The following is a 23,386-nucleotide window of genomic DNA, read 5'->3' as shown; positions in this document are numbered from 1 at the left end:
TTCAAAGGGACCAAATTGGCACAGCCACACTACCAGCTCTGTAAGCCGTATCCTCTTGAACTGCCAACACTCTAATGACAGAGGAGCGTATAATATGAGCGGACCGTCGGGGACAGGGATGTTGACAAATATGGGTGAATTTGAGCCTTAGGGGGAGATTGGCTCTATTACTGTTGGTTACATGTACAGCTGGGCAGCCAAAGAAATCATTGAGGTAGTTTGTCAGGAAGAGGCGGCCATTTTGTGTGCTGAGCCACTATGCTACTACAGCTTATCCCTGTCAATGACGTACACAGCACAGGCAGGTATTAGTGAGCTGAGGCAACATCTGAATGCCGGCTATTACTTCGCAACGCACCCTTGACCTCGCCAGCGCGGCTTGCATTGATAGGCTGCATTCTTACAGCTATGGGTCCTGGACAGAAAATGGCAGGTGTGTAGTTGAGGAAATTCCCATTCAGAGACGTTTACTCTCCATCTCGCATAGAAATGATAGGAACTGTGTAAACATGCCCTACAGTCCCCAGAAGCTGATCGCTATCGCTCTAGCAGTCTATTAGCACTTACCGTGCCAGCGTTATCTTACGATGACACAAATGCAAATAATAAAACAATTGTACGGTAACTGTATCGCGTCTCCCGGGTCACAGGTGCCAAACACACACATTCCCCACTGCAGATCACAGGCCGGGCCCAAACTCTACGTTCCAATGTTGTGTACAGAGAACAAATAGACATCTGTGCTGTATTATAGAGCCCACTTGGTCATGGATTGCCATCGTGTTTCGTTTCTCAGGTGACACAACTGTGACGCTCTTAGTGACATTCCAAATAAATCCGATTTAGAAGGAATTCTGCATTTCCTATAAATATGAAGGCGCCTAGCAGAGATTAGTTCTTCCTCTGAGGCAATCATGTAAGTCTCAGATGCTCAGCGGAGGGGCCACCTATGATAGGCCGCAACAACCTTAACCGCTGTGTTACTCTTTTCCCTTTCACAGATAGCGTCGGATCTGCCGGGAATCGGAGCTATGATGTTGGGGAAGGTCGCAGTCTGTGGGGTCATCCTGTTTTGTCTTCTGTGGACAGAAGAGTCCGAGGCTGGATCCAGCTTTCTAAGTCCGGCAGATATGCAGAAAAATGCGGTAAGAAGGAACACAAGAGCGTAGCGGTTTAGTAATATATGTGATAACGGGCTACTCAAGCAATATTGTTATAAATGCATACTGTATATGGAACCTGTAATAGCTTTCAGCCAAGCTATGGACGAAGAAGATATGTCAGGCCTATGTCCAGGAAATAATACTGAGGCGTGAGGTACAGAGGAAAGTTGCCCAGGTGGCACAGCAGGAAAGGAGTTGGGTACAGGGGACGTTTGCCCAGACTGCACAGTTGGAGCGGTGTCGGGTACAGAGGAAGGTCGCCCAGATGGCACAGCGAGGGAGGAGTTGGGTACAGGCGAAGGTCGCCCAGATGGCACAGCGAGGGAGGAGTTGGGTACAGGAGAAGGTCGCCCAGACGGCACAGCGAGGGAGGAGTTGGGTACAGGAGAAGGTCGCCCAGATGGCACAGCGAGGGAGGAGTTGGGTACAGGAGAAGGTCGCCCAGATGGCACAGCGAGGGAGGAGTTGGGTACAGGAGAAGGTCGCCCAGATGGCACAGCGAGGGAGGAGTTGGGTACAGGAGAAGGTCGCCCAGATGGCACAGCGAGGGAGGAGTTGGGTACAGGAGAAGGTCGCCCAGATGGCACAGCGAGGGAGGAGTTGGATACAGGAGAAGGTCGCCCAGATGGCACAGCGAGGGAGGAGTTGGGTACAGGAGAAGGTCGCCCAGATGGCACAGCGAGGGAGGAGTTGGGTACAGGAGAAGGTCGCCCAGATGGCACAGCGAGGGAGGAGTTGGGTACAGGAGAAGGTCGCCCAAATGGCACAGCGAGGGAGGAGTTGGGTACAGGAGAAGGTCGCCCAGATGGCACAGCGAGGGAGGAGTTGGGTACAGGAGAAGGTCGCCCAGATGGCACAGCGAGGGAGGAGTTGGGTACAGGAGAAGGTCGCCCAGATGGCACAGCGAGGGAGGAGTTGGGTACAGGAGAAGGTCGCCCAGATGGCACAGCGAGGGAGGAGTTGGGTACAGGAGAAGGTCGCCCAGATGGCACAGCGAGGGAGGAGTTGGGTACAGGAGAAGGTCGCCCAGATGGCACAGCGAGGGAGGAGTTGGGTACAGGAGAAGGTCGCCCAGATGGCACAGCGAGGGAGGAGTTGGGTACAGGAGAAGGTCGCCCAGATGGCACAGCGAGGGAGGAGTTGGGTACAGGAGAAGATCGCCCAGATGGCACAGCGAGGGAGGAGTTGGGTACAGGAGAAGGTCGCCCAGATGGCACAGCGAGGGAGGAGTTGGGTACAGGAGAAGGTCGCCCAGATGGCACAGCGAGGGAGGAGTTGGGTACAGGAGAAGGTCGCCCAAATGGCACAGCGAGGGAGGAGTTGGGTACAGGAGAAGGTCGCCCAGATGGCACAGCGAGGGAGGAGTTGGGTACAGGAGAAGGTCGCCCAGATGGCACAGCGAGGTAGGAGTTGGGTACAGGAGAAGGTCGCCCAGATGGCACAGCGAGGGAGGAGTTGGGTACAGGAGAAGGTCGCCCAGATGGCACAGCAGGAAAGTTTTCAGGTACAGAGAAAGGTCGCCCAGCTGGCACAGCAGGAGAGGTATCTGGTAAAGAGGAAGGTCGCCCAGGAGGCACAGCAGAAGAGGTATCTGGTACAGGGGAAGGGCCCCCAGGAGGCACAGCAGGAGAGGTATCAGGTCAAGAGGAAGGGCCCCCAAGAGGCACAGCAGGAGAGGTATCAGGTACAGAGGAAGGTTGCCCAGGTGGCACCGCAGCAGAGCTATAGGGTAAAGAGAACGGTCGCCCAGGAGGGACAACAGGAGAGGTATCGGGCACAGAGGAAGGTCGCCCAGACGGCACTGCGAGAGAGAAGTTGGGTAGAGAGGAAGGTCGCACAGGAGGCACAGCAGGAGAGGTATCGGGTACAGAGGACTGTCGCACAGGAGAGGTATCAGGTAAAGAGGACGGTCACCCAGGAGGCACAGCAGGAGCGGTGTCGGGTACAGAAGAAGGTCGCCCAGGAGGCAAAGCAGGAGAGGTATCGGGTAAAGAGAATGGTCGCCCAGGAGGCACAGCAGGAGAGGTATCGGGTAAAGAGGACGGTCACCCAGGAGGCACAGCAGGAGCGGTGTCGGGTACAGAAGAAGGTCGCCCAGGAGGCAAAGCAGGAGAGGTATCGGGCACAGAGGAAGGTTGCCCAGGCGGCACAGCGGGAGAGGTGTCAGGTAAAGGGGAAGTTGCCCTGAAAGTACAGCAGGAGAGGTGTCGGGTACAGAGGAAAGTTGCCCAGATGGCACAGCGAGAGCAGTGTTGGGTACAGAGGAAGGTCACCCAGACAGCACAGCAGGCGAGGTATCGGGCACAGAGGAAGGTCGCCCAGTTGGCACAGTGGGAAGTATCAGGTACTATTATTAATGAATATTTATAAGGCACCAGAAAGTGTACACAGCACTGTACATGGTAAACAGAAAACATTTCCTAGTAACATAGAATTTGACGGCAGATAAGAACCACTTGGCCCATCTAGTCTGCCCCTTTTTTAATCCTTTAGGACCTGCATGTCCAAACTGCGGCCCTCCAGCTGTTGAGAAACTACACATCCCAGCATGCCCTGACACAGCTTTAGTATTCTCTGACAGCAAAACTGTGTCAGGGCATGCTGGGATATGTAGTCTTACAACAGCTGGAGGGCCGCAGTTTGGACATGCCTGCTTTAGGAAATCTCAACCCTTTTTGAACCTTAATTCTTTGTAAGGATATCCTTATGCCTGTCCCAAGCATGTTTAAACTGCTCTACAGTCTTAGGCTCTACCACCTCTGATGGGAGACTATTCCACTTTTCCACTACCCTTTCTGTGAAGTAAGTTTTCCTTAAATTTCCCCTGCACCTGCCCCCCTCCAGTCTCAGTGTATGTCCTCCAGTTCTAATACTCCTCTTCCTTTGAAGAATGTTTCCCTCCTGAACTTTAAGACCCTTGATATATTTGAAAGTTTCTATCATGTCCCCCCTTTCCCTTCTCTCCTCCAAACTATACATGTTAAGATCTTTTAGCCTTTCCGGGTAAGTTGTGTGATGTAGGCCATGCACCATTTTAGTTGTCCTTCTTTGTACACTCTCTACTGTATTTATATCATTCTGGAGATATGGGGGGTCATTCCGACCCGTTCGCACACTGCGGTTCATCGCAGTGGTGCGAATGGGTCAGGTCTGCACATATACGGCGGCCGCATTGCGCAGGCACGTCGTTGCCCGCCGATGGCTGTCACCGGGCAGCAAAGCTGCGTACGAAGAAAGCGGTCGCAGCGGTGACCTCAAGAAGATTGACAGGAGGAAGGTGTTCCTGGGCGTCAACTGACCGTTTTCCGGGAGTGGTTCGGCGAACGCAGGCGTGTCCAGGCGTTTGGAGGGCGGATGTCTGACGTCAATTCCGGGACCTGCATCGCTGGATCGATCGCACAGAGTAAGTAACTCTTACCCTGGTCTTGTTCTGCTCAAAACTTTTTTAGCATAGTAGGGCTGCACAAGCGATCGCAGCCCTGCTATGCTAAAATACACTCCCCCATAGGTGGCGTCTAGTTGATCGCACCAGCAGCAAAAAGTTGCTACGTGCGATCAACTCGGAATGACCCCCATGGTCTCCAGAACTGGACACAGTATTCCAGATGGGGCCATACCAATGACCTATACAGTGGCATTATTATTTCTTTTTTCCTGCTACTGATTCCTCTCCCTATGCAACCAAGCATCTGACTTGCCTTTCTCATTGCTTTGTTGCATTGCTTTCCTGCCTTCAAGTCACTTGAAATAGTGACTCCTAAATCCCCTTCCTCCTCAGTAGTTTCCATTATAGTACCCTTGATACTATATTTAGCCTTTGGGTTTTTGAGACCCAAGTGCACGATTTTGCATTTTTTAGCATTAAACTGTAGTTGCCACGTTCTTGACCATTTCTCAAGCCTACCTAGGTCATCAATCATTTGTTTTACCCCTCCCGGTGTGTCTACCCTGTTGCATATCTTTGTATCATCTGCAAAAAGGCATACTATCCCTTCAATACCATTTGCAATGTCACCAACAAAGATATTAAAGAGAACTGGTCCAAGTACAGATCCCTGGTAACATTTCCCTCCATAGATTGCACTTCATTTACTACAACTGTCTGTTTCCTATTCTGCAACCAGGTTCTTATCCATTTAACTGTTTTATAATCCACCCCTATGTTTTCAAGTTTATTTAGCAGTCTGCGATGTGGGACAGTGTCAAATGCCTTACAAAAGTCTAGATATGCTACATCTACAGCTCCCACTTGATCTATTATTTTCATCACAGAGTCAAAAAAGTCAATAAGATTTGTTTGGCATGATCTCCCACCGGTAAATCCATGCTGTTTTGGATCCTGTTTGATTTAAGATATTCCACAACTCTTTCTTTTAATAGTTTTCCATTACTTTCCCTACTACTGATGTAAGGCTTACTGGTCTGTAGTTACTTGCTTCCACTTTTGTACAGTGGAACTACATTTGCTCTTTTCCAGTCCTCTGGAATGGCACCTGCATTTAGTGACTGGTTAAATAATTCTGTTAAAGGTGTCACCAGCACATCTTTTAGCTCGTTTAGTATCCTTGGGTGTATCCCATCTGGCCCCATTGATTTATCCACTAATAGTAACAGAGTATCGGAGCATATATACAATACACAAAGGCACACCATAGCACGCAAACAGATAAGGAGATTTATGGTAAGACTTACCATTGTTAAATCTCTTTCTGCGAGGTACACTGGATTCCACAGGGAATAACATCGGGGTGTAGAGTTGGATCTTGATCCGAGGCACCAACAGGCTAAAGCTTTGACTGTTCCCAGGATGCACTGCACCGCCTCCTCTATATTTTTCCAAGCCTCCAGGCACTGGAGCTCAGTTTTGTTAACCAGTCCAATGCAGTAGCAGGTAAGAGAGACGGTAGATGTTAGCCACAGAGAACCACATTCTCACAACAGGAGAAGGTACCAGCGGCTAATGCTATACAAACCCAAAGAAGCTAAGTGCGTCGGGGTGGGCGCCCTGTGGAATCCAGTGTACCTCGCAGAAAGAGATTTAACAATGGTAAGTCTTACCATAAATCTCCTTTTCTGCAGCGGGGTACACTGGTATTCCACAGGGAATAACATCGGGGATGTCCTAAAGCAGTTCCTCATGGGAGGGGACGCACTGTAGCGAAACAAGAACCCGGCGTCGAAAGGAGGCATCCTGGGAGGCGGAAGTATCAAAGACATAGAACCTGATGAACGTGTTCAGTGAGGACCACGTAGCCATCTTGCACAATTGTTCTACGGACGCGCCACGGCGGGCTGCCCAAGAAGGTCCAACAGACCGAGTAGAATGGGCCTTAATAGCAGCAGGAGCTGGAAGACCAGCCTGCGCATAAGCTTGTGCAATCACCATTCTAATCCATCTGGCCAAAGTTTGCTTATTCGCAGGCCAGCCACGTTTGTGAAAACCAAAAAGGACAAAAAAAAAAGAATCTGACCTCCTGATGGAGGCAGTCCTCTCCACATATATACAGAGAGCCCGTACTATATCCAGAGACCGCTCTTTGGAGGACAAACCAGGAGAGATAAAGGTCGGAACCACAATCTCTTGGTTAAGGTGGAACGAGGACACCACCTTAGGTAGATAACCAGGGCGAATTCAAAGAACAGCACGGTCACGGTGAAAAAATCAGAAAGGGTGAACGACAGGACAAAGCGCCTAACTCCGACATCCTCCTAGCAGAGGCAACAGCCAGCAGAAACACGACCTTAAGGGTAAGACATTTAAGGTCCACCGTCTCAAGAGGTTCAAATGGAGACTCTTGTAGAGCATCGAGAACAATAGACAGATCCCATGGAGCCACAGGAGGGACATAGGGATGCTGAATCCGTAAAACACCCTCAGTGAAAGTATGAACGTCAGGAAGAGACGCAATTTTTCTCTGGAACCATACCGACAAGGCAGAAATCTGATCCTTGAGGGAGGCCAAACGAAGGCCTAAGTCCAGGCGTTGTTGCAGAAAAGCCAAAAGTCTGGCAGTGCTGAACTTGTATGCATCGTAATTCTTATTAGCACACCAGGTGAAGTAAGAATTCCAGACCCTATAATAAATCAGAGCCGAAGCTGGTTTACGGGCTTTCAACATAGTTTGAATGACCGCCTCAGAGAATCCTTTGGCCCTCAGGAGTGAAGCTTCAAGAGCCACGCTGTCAAAGCCAGTCAAGCCAGAACCTGGTAGACACAAGGGCCCTGAACGAGGAGGTCTGGGCGTTGAGGAAGTAGAAGAGGACGCTCTATCGAGAAACCCTGCAGGTCTGAGAACCAATGCCGTCTGGGCCACGCTGGAGCGATTAGAAGTAGTATTCCTCCTTTTTGCTTGAACTTCCGAATCACCCTGGGCAGGAGTGACACCGGAGGAAACACCTATGGCAGCTGAAAGTTCCATGGAATTTCCAGTGCGTCCACAAACGCTGCTTGCGGATCCCTTGGCCTTGCTCTGAAGACCGGAACCTTGTGATTGTGTCGAGACGCCATCAGGTCTACATCTGGTAGGCCCCACTTGTCCACTAGGAGTTGAAAGATTTCCGGATGAAGACTCCACTCTCCGGCGTGTACGTCCTGACGACTGAGGAAGTCCGCTTCCCAGATGAGGATCCCCGGAATGAACACTGCCGATATGGCTGGCAGATGGCGTTCCGCCCATTGAAGAAATTTTGACACTTCCATCATTGCCATGCGGCTTCGAGTGCTGCCTTGATGATTTATGTACGCCACCATGGTGGCGTTGTCCGACTGTACTTGAACAGGCCTGTTCTGTAACAGAGGCAGGGTAGGTTTCAGAGCATTGAACACTGCCTGTAATTCCAGAATATTTATCGGGAGGAGAGATTCCTCCCTGGTCCACCGACCCTGGAGAGAGTCCAACACCGCACCCCAACCCCGCAGACTGGCATCCGTTGTCAGGAGGACCCAGTTGGAGATCCAGAAGGGACAACCCCTGCTCAATTGTTGGTCCTGTAACCACCAGGTCAGTGACAGACGAACCTCCGGAGTCAAGGAGATCGTGTGAGATCTGATCCGGTGAGGCAGGTCGTCCCACTTGGAAAGGATTAACCTCTGCAGAGGGCGGGAATGAAATTGAGCGTACTCTACCATGTCGAAAGCCGACACCATGAGGCCTAGTACTTGCATCGCCGAGTGTATCGACACTCTTGGGCGAGAAAAGAGGTATCTTATCCTGTCCTGAAGCTTCAGGACCTTCTCTGGAGACAAGAACAAACGTTGGTTGTGTGTGTCCAGTAATGCCCCCAGGTGCACCATGATCTGAGCAGGGACCAGTGAGGACTTCTTCCAATTGATGAGCCAGCCGTGTGCTTGTAAGAATTGGACCATCAGCTCCAGATGACGGATGAGAATCTCTGGGGAGTTCGCCAGGATCAGCAAGTCATCCAGATACGGCAGGATCCTGATACCTTGCTGACGGAGAATGGCCGTCAATGACTGCCATGACCTTGGTTAAGATACGAGGAGCTGTAGTCAGTCCAAAGGGCAAGGCTTGGAATTGATAATGTAGGTTGCCAATAGCAAACCGCAGATACTGCTGATGCGACATGGCAATAGGTATGTGTAGGTAAGCATCCTGTATGTCCAGGGACACCATATAATCCTTGGGCTCCAAAGCCAGAACAATAGAGTGAAGAGTTTCCATACGGAATTTGGATATCTTCACAAATTTGTTCAAAGATTTGAGGTTGAGAATGGGCCGGGAGGATCCAATTCGGCTTCGGAACTAGGAACAGCGTTGAATAGTATCCCCTGCCTCTCTGAGACAGAGGCACCAGCACAATCAATCCTGTGTCCAGGAGGTATTTCACAACCAAATGTAGAGTTTTTGCTTTTAACGGATCCGAAGGGATAACCGTCGAGCAAAACTGGCAAGGGGGACGTTTCTTGAAAGAGATGGTGTATCCGTGAGAGACAACTTCCCACACCCAGGCGTCTGAAGTGGTCTTTAACCATACCTGGGCGAACTGTAGAAGTCTGCCTCCCACCCTGGAGTCCCCCAGGGGGCGGCCCGCCCCGTCATGCAGCAGGCTTGTCTGATTTGGAAGCAGGCTGACGGGCGGCCTAAGAACGTTTAGATTTGGGCTTAGAGGTTTTGGAAGTGCAAGCTTCTCTCGGGTACACCTGACCCTTTGCTTTACCTGGAGGTCGAAAGGAACGAAAAGTGGTACTCTTATCCTTCGGAGCCAAAGGATTAGTACTTGGGGGACACGCAGTCTTGACAGACGCCAAGTCAGTCACAATCTTGTTTAGATCTTCCCCAAATAGTATATATCCTTTAAAAGGGAGCACCTCCAAGGTCTTCTTAGAGTCCAGGTCTACCGACCAGGACCGTAACCACAGAATCCGGCGAGCCAGTATGGACGTAGTAGACGCTTTTGGCCGCCATAACACCTCAGCATCAGAAGCTGCCTCCTGAATGTAATGGGAGGCTGTGGTAATATATGAAAGACATTGTCTGGCATTATCAGGAAAATTCAGAGGTAGCTCTGCCTCAACTGCTTGAACCCAGGCTTCAATACCTTTTGCAGCCCAAGAGGCTGCCATAGTGGGTCTATGTACAGCACCTGCAAGTGTGTAAATAGACTTCAAGCAACCCTCCACACACTTATCCGTCGGTTCCTTCAGAGAAGTGACGGTGGTGACAGGCAGAGTAGATGACACCACAAGACGGGCTACATGCGAGTCCACTGGTGGTGGTGTTTCCCACTTGGTACTTAACTCTGCAGAGATAGGGTAATGAGCTAGCATCTTTTTAGACAGGGAAAATTTATTTCCTGGAGACTCCCAGGATTCCTGACGTATGTCAGTTAAATGGTCAGAATGTGGTAAGACTAATTTAGTAACCTTCTGACGTTTGAACTTATCAGGTTTCTTAGACGTATCTGGAGGGTCAGTCTCGTCATCAATCTGAAGAATCAGCTTGATAGCCTCCACTAGGTCAGGAACATCAACCTGCGTTGTAGATTCCTCATCAGAAGCAGTTGTATCAGTGTCTGATGGATCAGTATATTCCCCATCCTCATCGGATGAAGTATCCGAAACATGAGTAGATTGTGAGGAAGAAATGGACCGCTTAGATGACCCTTTGGTCACAGTAGGGCGAGGGTTAGGCTTTTGTTTAACCAAGGACTGATTTAATTGCTGTAACTGAGTTGACAGAGTATCTGCCCATGGCGGATTGACTACCGGGACAATATGTGGCTGTATTGGCACAGGAGGTCCCACAGGAGGCGTAAGTCGTGTTACAAGCGTAGTCAGCAAATTTGAAAAAGCAGCCCAAGCTGGGTCTTGGTGTGCCACCGGTGCTGCAGGCTGACTGGGGGATGCAGAACACCCAGTACCTGAACCCTCAGCTGAGATCTTTTCCTCAGGTAAATCCGTGGCGTCAGCACTGCATGAAGCAGGAGCATCCACGGAGTTCCCAACCTGTGCAGCAGACATTATTGGGAATGCAGCCTTAGGGCGTAACAGTACAATAGCCAGACAAACACAATACCTGACAAAAAAAACCTGTATTATGTGACCACAAATGCAGAGCACAAACAGAGGATTTAAGTGATATGAGGTGACTTAAATACACAGAGAAAAATACAAAACAGTATATCCTGTGGAACACTATATGGTATATGAGACTCCCAGGGTACAGAATATAGGGATAGCAATATGTGTGATACACAGAATGGAAACCACACAGCAGCTATAGGCACACACAGTCACATGTACAATGCAGAAATTATTACATATAACAATAAAACTGCACTGGACTAGTAATATTACATATATATATATATATGTGTGTGTATGTATACAGATATAACAATGCACAGTAAACACTGGATGTATATCACAGAATACTTGTACTAAATATTCATAACTACACAAAATCTGCTAGAAGCGCCTAATCGGATAGTTTTTAAAGCAACATCACGAGCGCTGCCAAAAAAGCATTGTGTATATGCTTAATTGATTACTGAGAACATGGGGAGAAGAATTGGCTGCGCTTGTAATGTGGCCAAAAAAAAAAAACCAACCTGGTTAATGGAGAGCTGACAAACACAAAAATGATAATAAAAATTGTTTATTTAAAATATAAATATACCAATGAAATTAGCACAATATCCTGAAATATTGATTATATAGGTGTACTCTGAGCTGACCCTAAATATCAAACAACAAGTAGCAGCATTGATACAATTATTAGATGATTATGAGAGAAAGTTATAACAATAATGTAACAAACATGTGGCTTCTCACTGAGATCAATCATTCACAGAATTCATGAGATTAATATTATCTAGGAGTACAGAGGCAGCATGTACTCCGAGAAATAGGAGAGTCCCAACAGCAAATGGTTTAGCTTGAGGAAAAATGATTAGCTTATCTCTTAAGGGCTATTTGTACCGGGCGTCCCCGGTAAGATCCAGTAATGCCCTTTTGATGGATAAATGATTCTAGCAGACTGCCCTAATGGGAGCTATTCCCGTATGCTGGGAAATAGCTCTGCTTTAACCGGCTTTATTTCCAGGGATCTCCCGTGAGCTGGTAGAAATCCTTTAAAGTGCCCACTTACGTGCAGTTAGGAGTAACAGGTCCCTTGCCGTTAATTGCTTAATTAGCAGAGCAGAAAGTACTTGCCGTGCAGCGAAGTTTTTCCAGAATGGGCAGGTGTGAAGAGATGAATGAGCACACTGGAGCTGAAGTGTCCGTGCTCGGCAACCGTCGCTGGCAGCAGGGGAAAGCCGCTCAGTGAGAAGCGCTGATCGGAGCCGTCCGTAGTGGATGCTTGAAATGCCGGAGTTCAATGGGTCAGCAATCAGAGGGATGGTGGGAGGAGCCTTACTAAATATTCATATAGTTATGCACTTAACTAATGCTGTCTAAACGACATGTAGAATACCTAAGTGTCCTGTAAATGCACAGCGCTGATGAGGCAGGCAGCTTTACAGAGGAGACAGTGCCCAGCAGTCCCAGGATCAGCGCAGCTCTGTGAAATGGCGCCCAAACGCTGACAGGGAGTGGGTGAGGGAGAGAGAGAGATGCAGCTCCAGGGCGGGAACATTTGCAGTAAATTGCGCCTGGGGCTGGGGGAGGGGCTACAGGTCAGAGCCTTATCCCCTCTGCTGGACTTCACCACCGGGAACTGCAGGGCCTATACCAAATGGATTTTAGTAAATCTGACCTGTGCTCCTTGCCCTGGTGGATATAGTGGGGTCCCTGCACGGCCACGGTGTCCACGCCAGCGACGCGGTCCGTCTCCTGGGACCGCGTCCGGATCACGATTTCGGTGTGTCCCACCTGGGGGACCCTCTTACCTCCTCCCTGAAGTGTGGCCACGCGATCTAGGAGAGCAGCAGTGATGTGTGCCTTATGGGAACCGGAGCACCTCCGCTGCAAGTACCCAGCAACCAGGGCGCGGGAGTATACAGCGCCGCTAGGGGAAGTGATGGAGCCGTTCACGATATGTCAGTGTGACATATAGCATCTAGTGCCTGTGCTGCAGCCCCAGTGTAGGCAGCTAACAGGCCATCCTGTTAGCTGCCTGCACTGCAGGCAACAACTTACAAACTAAGCTCCAGTGCCTGGAGGCGGGGATATAGAGGAGGGAGTGCAGTGCATCCTGGGAACAGTCAAAGCTTTAGCCTGTTGGTGCCTCGGATCAAGATCCAACTCTACACCCCGATGTTATTCCCTGTGGAATACCAGTGTACCCCGCTGCAGAAATTAGCTTATTCCATTGCCAAGAGAGCAGTCAGCTGTGAAGTCAGATTGCGGGGCGGATGCAGCGCTGAATATCTATTTTGCAAAGGCATTTTGTGTGTTTGCAGTGCACATTGGGGTTGATCGTAGCTGTGCTAAATTTAGCACATCTACAATCAGGCACACTGACATGCGGGGGGGACGCCCAGCACAGGGCTAGCCCGCCCCGCATGTACTTCAGGAGTAGCTCCCGGCCAGTGCAGCTCCTGCGCGCTGGCCGGGAGCTACTCATCGCTGCCCGGGTCGCAGCGTCTGTGTGTGACATCATGCAGCCGTCGCGGCCCGCCCCCAGCACGTTCCGGCCACGCCTGCATTGGCCGGACCACGCCCCGTAAACGACAGCTTAACGCCGCCGGCCCACCCAGCGACCGCCTCTGCCTGTCAATCAGGCAGAGGCGATCGCTAGCTAAAGACAGCCGTCGGCTGTGTGGCGTGCCCCGGCGCACTTCGGTGTTGGCGCATGCGCAGTTCAGACCCGATCGCTGCTGTGCGAAAACGCACAGCAACGATAGGGTCTGAATGACCCGCATGGTCCAGAGCCGAGCGTACGCAACAACAAGCGATGTTGCATCTCCACTTGCTGATGATAGGGCCTAACTGGGTGGTAACGGGATGGTCACATGTGGGTTTTGCGAGGACATGTAGACGGAACTGCGGGCTGTGCAGAGTTGCGCACATGTAATTAGCCCCTACACATGGATCCTTTGCAGCCGGGATAGTGCTGGTGCGAGCGTACATGGATAATTATGGCACCTATGAGAGTCAGAGTACGGATAGGGGCATACGTCTGGATACCTGCACATGCATGCGCTTATTCCCATTCACGGAACGTGGGAGTAATCAGCCCCAATGTGTCATTGTGTTATCCCACGCGTGCGCTCTTGGCCGGTTAGCTAACCTCTAGTTACAGCACGGTGACGTGTGACAATGAGGCCGACGGAGACAGGTCAGTAAGTCAGAGGTCGGCTGCGCACACACATTCACCTCTGCAATTACACAATTATATTATTGGAAATAGATATTTAAATAATTTATTTATATTAAAGCATAAAATCTCATTTATAGCCAATTCTGACCATAGTTTTGTACATAACATATACTCTCAAGTACAGAGGCTGTTTTATTTGGTGCAGGGCAAGAAACCCCCCAAAAAGCTGATTTACAACAACATGAACCGCAGAGGGGTGGGAGAAGACCCCTGGGACAGTCTTGCGGATGAGCGGCCTGAAGATCAGAGAGAGATCGGGGTTTGTATAACGTGTTATTATATCTAGTGTTTCCTATATGACAGTCACAGCAGCGACACAATGCAATGGATGTGCTGCAGCACTCTGTGACTTGGTTCAAGGTTGTGGTTCCATGGGTCTGCAGTACATGGACCCAGGGGCTTATGGGAAAGGTCCTCTCTACGAAGGGAAACTAGATGCTACCGACAGTCAATAGCTGGACCTAATATGCAAAAGGTCGACAGGGTCACATGATAGACATGCAAATGGTTCGACACAGAAAAGGTCAACACCAGACTGCAGTTACCAGCCGGACGGATTTCCCGGTAGACGGACATTTACGCCATTACAATTTAATCACAACTAACCAAACCGTCAGACCTTATTTATGCTGAAGCGACTTTATAGAATGACCTCACATTATCTACATTTCAGGTCAAAATTCCCTTGGACATTAATCTGATAATGACGCAGGAACAGTTCCAGCAGCAGAAAGCCGCCATACAGGACATGGTGTTTGGGTTCCTGTCTCTCGCTTCCTCTCACGGTACATGTATATATGACTGCAGTATGATTATGTTTGTGTGCAATTCTGTAGGCTCCAGCCAGCGTTCCTGCAGACAGGGGACCGGTGACCTATCGTTATACAGCAGGAGCGGGACAGTTCTAGTACTGAGATTGTTACCCTGCAGCCGGTTATAGTATGTGATGTGTGTGATGTTACAGCCACAGATACAGCTATAGGGGAACACACAATCTATGACAGTATTGGCTGCTATCATGTGACAGGTGGACCTGGTGGTGGTGATCCAGCGTTCCTGCAGACAGGGGACCGGTGACCTATCGTTATACAGCACGAATGGGGCAGTTATAGTACTGAGATTGTTACCCTGCAGCCGGTTATAGTATGTGATGTATGTTACTACCACAGATACAGCTATAGGGGAACACACAATCTATGACAGTATTGGCTGCTATCATGTGACAGGTGGACCTGGTGGTGGTGATCCAGCGTTCCTGCAGACAGGGGACCGGTGACCTATCGTTATACAGCAGGAGCGGGACAGTTCTAGTACTGAGATTGTTACCCTGCAGCCGGTTATAGTATGTGATGTGTGTGATGTTACAGCCACAGATACAGCTATAGGGGGAACACACATGCCTGCTATCATGTGACAGGTGGACCTGGTGGTGGTGATCCAGCGTTCCTGCAGACAGGGGACCGGTGACCTATCGTTATACAGCAGGAGTGGGACAGTTATCGTACTGAGATTGTTACCCTGCAGCCGGTTATAGTATGTGATGTGTGTGATGTTACAGCCACAGATACAGCTATAGGGGAACACACAATCTATGACAGTATTGGCTGCTATCATGTGACAGGTGGACCTGGTGGTGGTGATCCAGCGTTCCTGCAGACAGGGGACCGGTGACCTATCGTTATACAGCAGGAGTGGGACAGTTATCGTACTGAGATTGTTACCCTGCAGCCGGTTATAGTATGTGATGTGTGTGATGTTACAGCCACAGATACAGCTATAGGGGGAACACACAATCTATGACAGTATTGCCTGCTATCATGTGACAGGTGGACCTGGTGGTGGTGATCCAGCGTTCCTGCAGACAGGGGACCGGTGACCTATCGTTATACAGCAGGAGCGGGACAGTTCTAGTACTGAGATTGTTACCCTGCAGCCGGTTATAGTATGCGATGTGTGTGATGTTACAGCCACAGATACAGCTATAGGGGGAACACACATGCCTGCTATCATGTGACAGGTGGACCTGGTGGTGGTGATCCAGCGTTCCTGCAGACAGGGGACCGGTGACCTATCGTTATACAGCAGGAGTGGGACAGTTATCGTACTGAGATTGTTACCCTGCAGCCGGTTATAGTATGTGATGTGTGTGATGTTACAGCCACAGATACAGCTATAGGGGGAACACACAATCTATGACAGTATTGCCTGCTATCATGTGACAGGTGGACCTGGTGGTGGTGATCCAGCGTTCCTGCAGACAGGGGACCGGTGACCTATCGTTATACAGCAGGAGTGGGACAGTTATCGTACTGAGATTGTTACCCTGCAGCCGGTTATAGTATGTGATGTGTGTGATGTTACAGCCACAGATACAGCTATAGGGGGAACACACATGCCTGCTATCATGTGACAGGTGGACCTGGTGGTGGTGATCCAGCGTTCCTGCAGACAGGGGACCGGTGACCTATCGTTATACAGCACGAGTGGGGCAGTTATAGTACTGAGATTGTTACCCTGCAGCCGGTTATAGTATGTGATGTATGTTACTACCACAGATACAGCTATAGGGGAACACACAATCTATGACAGTATTGCCTGCTATCGTGTGACGGATGGACCTGGTGGTGGTGATCCAGCGTTCCTGCAGACAGGGGACCGGTGACCTATCGTTATACAGCACGAGTGGGACAGTTATCGTACTGAGATTGTTACCCTGCAGCCGGTTATAGTATGTGATGTGTGTGATGTTACAGCCACAGATACAGCTATAGGGGGAACACACATGCCTGCTATCATGTGACAGGTGGACCTGGTGGTGGTGATCCAGCGTTCCTGCAGACAGGGGACCGGTGACCTATCGTTATACAGCAGGAGCGGGACAGTTCTAGTACTGAGATTGTTACCCTGCAGCCGGTTATAGTATGTGATGTGTATCACTGACCTGGTTTGGAAGTGTTGTGGACTCGGGGTTTCTTCCGGTGACCGGGAAGAGGAACCACTACTGGGTCGCAGAAGAGAAGGCCGGATGTAGGTCTTCCTCATGCAGGATTCGGACGGTAGGCAGAAGGTACGGGTGGGCGCTTGAAGGACTCCTGAAAGATAAGACTTGTAAAGGTGCTGATGAATTGGTGGAGAGTACCAAAAGCTCGCTGTGAGCGGTACTGAGGTGCTAGAGGCACTGAAATGCAAGAGGTACTGAGGTGTTTTGAAGGCGCTGAGGCGCTTAGAGACGCTGAGGTGCTTGGAGGCACAGAGGTGCTGAGGCACGGAAGTGCTGAGGCACGGAGATGCTGAGGCACGGAGGTGCTGGAGGCACGGAGATACTGAGGCACGGAGGTGCTGAGGCACGGAGGTGCTGGAGGCATGGAGATACTGAGGCACGGAGGTGCTGAGGCACGGAGATGCTGAGGCACGGAGGTGCTGAGGCACGGAGATGCTGAAGCACGGAAATGCTGAGGCACGGAAATGCTGAGGCACGGAAATGCTGATGTGCTGAGGCACGGAGGTGCTGGAGGCACGGAGATACTGAGGCACGGAAATGCTGAGGCACGGAGGTCTGGAGATCACAGGTACAGCAGTAGTAGCAATGATACTCAGGCGCCGGAGCTCTGCCCGGCGTCTGAATTTGTACTTCCCGCCAGCACCCGATTGGAGAGGCGCTGATGACGTCACCCGTCCCCAGTGAGCATCGGGCGCACCCGCGACGTCCTCGCTACGGGCGCCGGCCGGAGCGCCGGAAGGCAGAGACCGCCAGCGGGGACGAGCGCCCGGGCAGCCGGCAGCCAGCAGCCTCGGAGGGACAAGCCCGGCGGCCGCGGCGGTGATATGACAGTACCCCCTCCTCTAGGAGTGGCCCCTGGAACCTTTCCTGGTTTTGTAGGATGTCTAGAATGGAAAATCCGGATTAGTCGAGGAGCCGAAACCTCAGAAGCCTTTATCCAACTTCTCTCCTCAGGACCGTACCCTTTCCATTCCACCAGATATTGCAGATTCTTGTGAAGGTAACGAGAGTCTAGAATTGTTTTGATCTCGAAGTCTGTTCCTGTTTCAGCTTCCACTGAGGTGGGGCTAGAGGACTTTGAATGAAAACAATTAAGGACGAGAGGACGAAGAAGAGAAACATGGAAGGCATTTGGAATACGTAGGTGAGAAGGTAAACCCAACTTACAGACCACAGGATTCAGGACTTGTAGCACAGGGTAAGGACCGATGAATCTTGGAGCAAACTTCATAGTGGGTACCTTCAACCGGAGATTACGTGTGGACAGCCATACCCTATCACCAACCTTGTATTGAGGAGCGGCTCGTCGTTTCTTATCAGCGAAGAACTTGTATCGGACAGAAACCTTTTTAAGACTAGCATGAATCCTACACCAAATTTGTCTGAAGTGTAGTAGAGTGGATGTTACAGCTGGAACCTCTTCTGTCGGAAGACTTGGTAACTCCGGAACTCGTGGATGGAACCCATAGTTGACGAAGAACGGAGACTCACCAGTGGAAGAATGAAATGAATGGTTATGGGCAAACTCCGCCCAAGGTAACAACTCCACCCAGTTGTCCTGTGAAGGGGAGAGATAAAGGCGAAGGAAAGTCTCTAGATCTTGATTGACTCGTTCTGTTTGTCCATTCGTTTGGGGATGATAAGCGGATGAAAACTTAAGTTTAATCTATAAGGCCGAGCAGAGGGCTTTCCAAAACCTTGCGGTGAACTGTACCCCTCGATCAGAGACTATTTCCTGAGGTAACCCATGTAACCGGAAATGTTCGCGGATGAATAGTAGAGCTAGTTTAGGAGCTGTCGGCAGACCAGTCAATGGAACGAAGTGCGCCATCTTCGAGAAACGGTCGACGATCACCCAGACGGTGTTGCAACCTTTGGAACAGGGCAAGTCAGTGATGAAGTCCATGGAAATGTGAGTCCAGGGTTTCATAGGAATGGGCAGAGGACGAAGCAACCCAGCTGGAGGCAGACAAGGAGATTTATGTTGTGTACATTGTGGACAAGAATTAACGTAATCCTGTACATCCTTCCTCATGGTGTCCCACCAGTAAGATCTTTGCAGAAACTTGTACATCTTCTGGGCGCCGGGATGACCGGAAAACTTGGAGATATGGGCCCACTGTAGTATTCTCGACCGGAATCTAGCTGGTACGGACATTCTTCCAGGAGAAGGAGCTGGAGTAGTTGAAGCAGCAGAGAAAGAAATTGGATTTAGAATTCAACTCCGCTCGAAGGAATCATCCTCGTCTGTGGAAATTTGTGAACGGGACAGCGCATCCGCTTTAATATTGAGAGTCCCGGCCCGGTACTTGATAACAAAAGAAAATCGAGTAAAGAAAAGTGCCCATCTCGCTTGGCGAGGATTCAAGCATTGTGCGGATTTGATATACAACAAATTTTTGTGATCCGTGTAAATGGTAATCACATGTTTGGCCCCTTCCAAGAGATATCTCCACTCTTCCAAGGCAGATTTAATTGCCAAAAGTTCCTGGTCTCCAATAGTGTAATTTCGTTCGGCCGGAGAGAATTTACGAGAGTGGAAGCCACACGGATGTAATTTCTTATCTGAGGAGTACTGAGAGAGAACGGCCCCAACTCCCACCGAAGATGCGTCAACTTCTAGGAAGAAAGGTTCATCGAAATTTGGTTGTTGGAGAACTGGAGCGGACATGAAAACTGACTTCAAGTGGGAAAAAGCCTCAATGGCTTCGGAAGGCCACAAACTTGGATTAGAGCCCTTTCTCGTCAAGGCAGTAATGGGCGCAACAATGGTGGAGAAACCCCTAACGAATTTCCTGTAGTAATTCGCAAAGCCCAGGAATCTTTGTATTGCTTTTAAAGAGAGAGGCTGAGTCCAGTCACGAATGGCAGAGAGCTTCTCCGGATCCATGCGAAGCTCCGTCCCCGAGATGATATAACCGAGGAACGGAATTGATGTTACTTCAAAGGTACATTTGGAGAACTTAGCATAGAGATGATTCTCTCGTAAACGGTGGAGCACTTCTTTGACTTGAGTCCTGTGTTCAACAAGATCTTTGGAAAAAATCAGTATGTCGTCTAAATATACCACAACACTTTGATATAACATGTCTCGGAAGATTTCGTTGACGAATCCCTGGAAGACAGCAGGAGCATTACTAAGGCCAAACGGCATCACCAGGTATTCGTAATGCCCATCCCGGGTATTGAAGGTGGTCTTCCATTCATCCCCTTCTCGGATGCGTATAAGATTATGAGCTCCCCTCAAGTCGAGTTTGGAGAAAACGCGGGCGCCACAAACCCTATCAAATAATTCTGTGATTAGTGGCAAGGGGTATTTATTCTTGATGGTGATATCGTTTAAACCGCGGTAGTCGATACATGGTCTCAACCCCCCGTCCTTCTTCTTCACGAAAAAGAAGCCCGCTCCAGCAGGGGAGGAAGAGGGGCGAATGAATCCCTTGAGCAGATTGGACTTAATATAGTCTGACATAGCTTGAGTCTCGGGAAGTGACAGAGGATATGTGCGGCCACGGGGTGGCATCTTCCCTGGGATAAGGTCAATAGGGCAGTCCCAAGGCCTATGAGGTGGTAACTGATCAGCCGCCTGTTCCGAAAACACATCCTTGAACCCTTGATACGCCTTCGGAATATGCTCTTCATCCGACTTAGAAGAGACACGGAGCGGACAAACGGGAGTGAGACAGTTAGCATGACAAAAAGGACTCCAAGACAGAATTTGAGAAGACTTCCAGTCAATGTGGGGATTATGAATTTTGAGCCAAGGCATTCCAAGGACCAGATCGTGATGCATTTCCGGAATCACCAAGAGTTCCAGACATTCTTGATGTGTAGCCCCGACCTGCAGCTTAACTGGCTCCGTGCGCCACGTTATGAGACCCTGGGAAATTCTAGTACCGTTGATAGCCGTCAACGAAATAGGCTGCTCGATAGGCCGTACCTTTAAATCCATGCTTTGGACACAGGAGGAAGAAACGAAATTCCCCACAGCTCCGGAATCCAACAGGGCCTCGCAAGACTTGGAAACTGAATTGGTGATTAAAGACACAGGAAGCAAACAATCCAAAATAGGAGAAGATTTAGTCGTGACCCCCAACTTGACTCCTCCGGAACAAGCTAGGCCTGCCCATTTCCCGGACCGGATTTACAAAACTTGAGAAAATGATCTGTGGCTCCACAGTAAAGGCAGAGTTTACCCTCACGACGACGCTGTCGTTCCTCCGGAGACAGTCGGGATCGGTTAACTTGCATGGGTTCGTCCGAGCTGGGCACAGCCGCCGGTCTAGGAGTAGAATGCCGGAACCTGGGACGATCTGAACGGCTACGTTCTCTTTCACGCTCCTGCATCCGAAGATCCACCTTGATGCAAAGGGAGATCAACTCTTCTAACGGATCAGGCAGATCCCTAGTAACCAACTCATCTTTCAGACGGTCGGAAAGACCGTTCTAGAAGGCAGCCCTCAGAGCGTCATTATTCCAGCGAAGTTCAGAGGCAATGGTCTGGAAATAAACTACGTACTGACCCACGGGGCGGGAGCCCTGACGAACACGGAGCAAGTCGGAAGAAGCAGTAGTCATCCTGCCGGGCTCGTCGAAGATTCTTCGAAAGGACGTGATGAAGTTGGTGTAGTTGGAAACCACGGGATCAGATCGTTCCCATAACGGAGACACCCAATCCAACGCTGACCCTTCAAGCAGGGAAATGATATACGCTACTTTAGAGCGATCCGTAGGGAAATTGTGAGAGAGAAGCTCGAAGTGCACCTCGCACTGATTTAGAAAACCACGGCAATTCTTTGGGTTTCCATTATAGCGGGAAGGAGTAGGAAGCTGAAGACGAGACCTGGTACCAGCCGGAGGTTGAGCATTACTGGAAACAGCAACTGGAGCAGTTACGGGAACTGGAACCGGAATTACGGAAGCTAGGGATGCTTGAATTTGATCCAATCGGCCGGACAATTCCTGGAGATATTGCATCACCTGGCCCTGTGTCGCCTCTTGAGTCTGAACTCGGGAAGCCAAACTTTGGATGGCGCTCGACTCTGTGTTCCGATCCCCCGGGTCCATGGGGCCTGAGTATACTATCACTGACCTGGTTTGGAAGTGTTGTGGACTCGGGGTTTCTTCCGGTGACCGGGAAGAGGAATCACTACTGGGTCGCAGAAGAGAAGGCCGGATGTAGGTCTTCCTCATGCAGGATTCGGACGGTAGGCAGAAGGTACGGGTGGGCGCTTGAAGGACTCCTGAAAGACAAGACTTGTAAAGGTGCTGATGAATTGGTGGACAGTACCAAAAGCTCGCTGTGAGCGGTACTGAGGTGCTAGAGGCACTGAAATGCAAGAGGTACTGAGGTGTTTTGAAGGCGCTGAGGCGCTTAGAGACGCTGAGGTGCTTGGAGGCACAGAGGTGCTTGGAGGCACGGAGGTGCTGGAGGCACGGAGATGCTGAGGCACGGAGGTGCTGAGGCACGGAGGTGCTGGAGGCACGGAAATACTGAGGCACGGAGGTGCTGGAGGCACGGAGATACTGAGGCACGGAGATGCTGAAGCACGGAAATGCTGAGGCACGTCGGTGCTGGAGGCACGGAGATACTGAGGCACGGAAATGCTGAGGCACGGAGGTCTGGAGATCAGAGGTACAGCAGTAGTAGCGATGATACTCAGGCGCCGGAGCTCTGCCCGGCGTCTGAATTTGTACTTCCCGCCAGCACCCGATTGGAGAGGCACTGATGACGTCACCCGTCCCCAGTGAGCGTCGGGCGCACCCGCGACGTCCTCGCTACGGGCGCCGGACGGAGCGCCGGAAGGCAGAGGCCGCCAGCGGGGACGACCGCCCGGGCAGCCTCGGAGGGACATGCCCGGCGGCCGCGGCGGTGATATGACAGTGTGTGTGATGTTACAGCCACAGATACAGCTATAGGGGGAACACACATGCCTGCTATCATGTGACAGGTGGACCTGGTGGTGGTGATCTAGCGTTCCTGCAGACAGGGGACCGGTGACCTATCGTTATACAGCACGAGTGGGACAGTTATCGTACTGAGATTGTTACCCTGCAGCCGGTTATAGTATGTGATGTATGTTACTACCACAGATACAGCTATAGGGGGAACACACATGCCTGCTATCATGTGACAGGTGGACCTGGTGGTGGTTATCCAGCGTTCCTGCAGACAGGGGACCGGTGACCTATCGTTATACAGCACGAGTGGGACAGTTATCGTACTGAGATTGTTACCCTGCAGCCGGTTATAGTATGTGATGTGTGTGATGTTACAGCCACAGATACAGCTATAGGGAGAACACACAAATACAATCTATGACAGTATTGGCTGCTATCATGTGACAGGTGGACCTGGTGGTGGTGATCCAGGTTTAGATGCCAGTTATCACCTCACTGTGTTTCTCTCTCCAGATATAGAGGAAACGGATGAATAG

The 23,386-nt window shown here is 50.4% G+C and overlaps 1 protein-coding gene across 1 annotated transcript; it reads left to right on the top strand.

The window, feature by feature from the left end:
- Positions 1–1,031: 1,031 nt before the first annotated feature.
- On the top strand, positions 1,032–23,386 carry LOC134958850 (ghrelin-like). The gene is made up of 4 exons (XM_063941557.1): positions 1,032–1,145; positions 14,094–14,207; positions 14,622–14,733; positions 23,364–23,386. Exons 1-4 carry the CDS (start codon positions 1,032–1,034, stop codon positions 23,384–23,386), a joined length of 363 nt encoding a protein of 120 aa, XP_063797627.1.

The sequence above is a fragment of the Pseudophryne corroboree genome, chromosome 9, assembly GCF_028390025.1.
Source record: "Pseudophryne corroboree isolate aPseCor3 chromosome 9, aPseCor3.hap2, whole genome shotgun sequence".
Classification (NCBI taxonomy): Eukaryota; Metazoa; Chordata; class Amphibia; order Anura; family Myobatrachidae; genus Pseudophryne; species Pseudophryne corroboree.
This window is presented reverse-complemented; position numbering and strand designations above follow the sequence as displayed.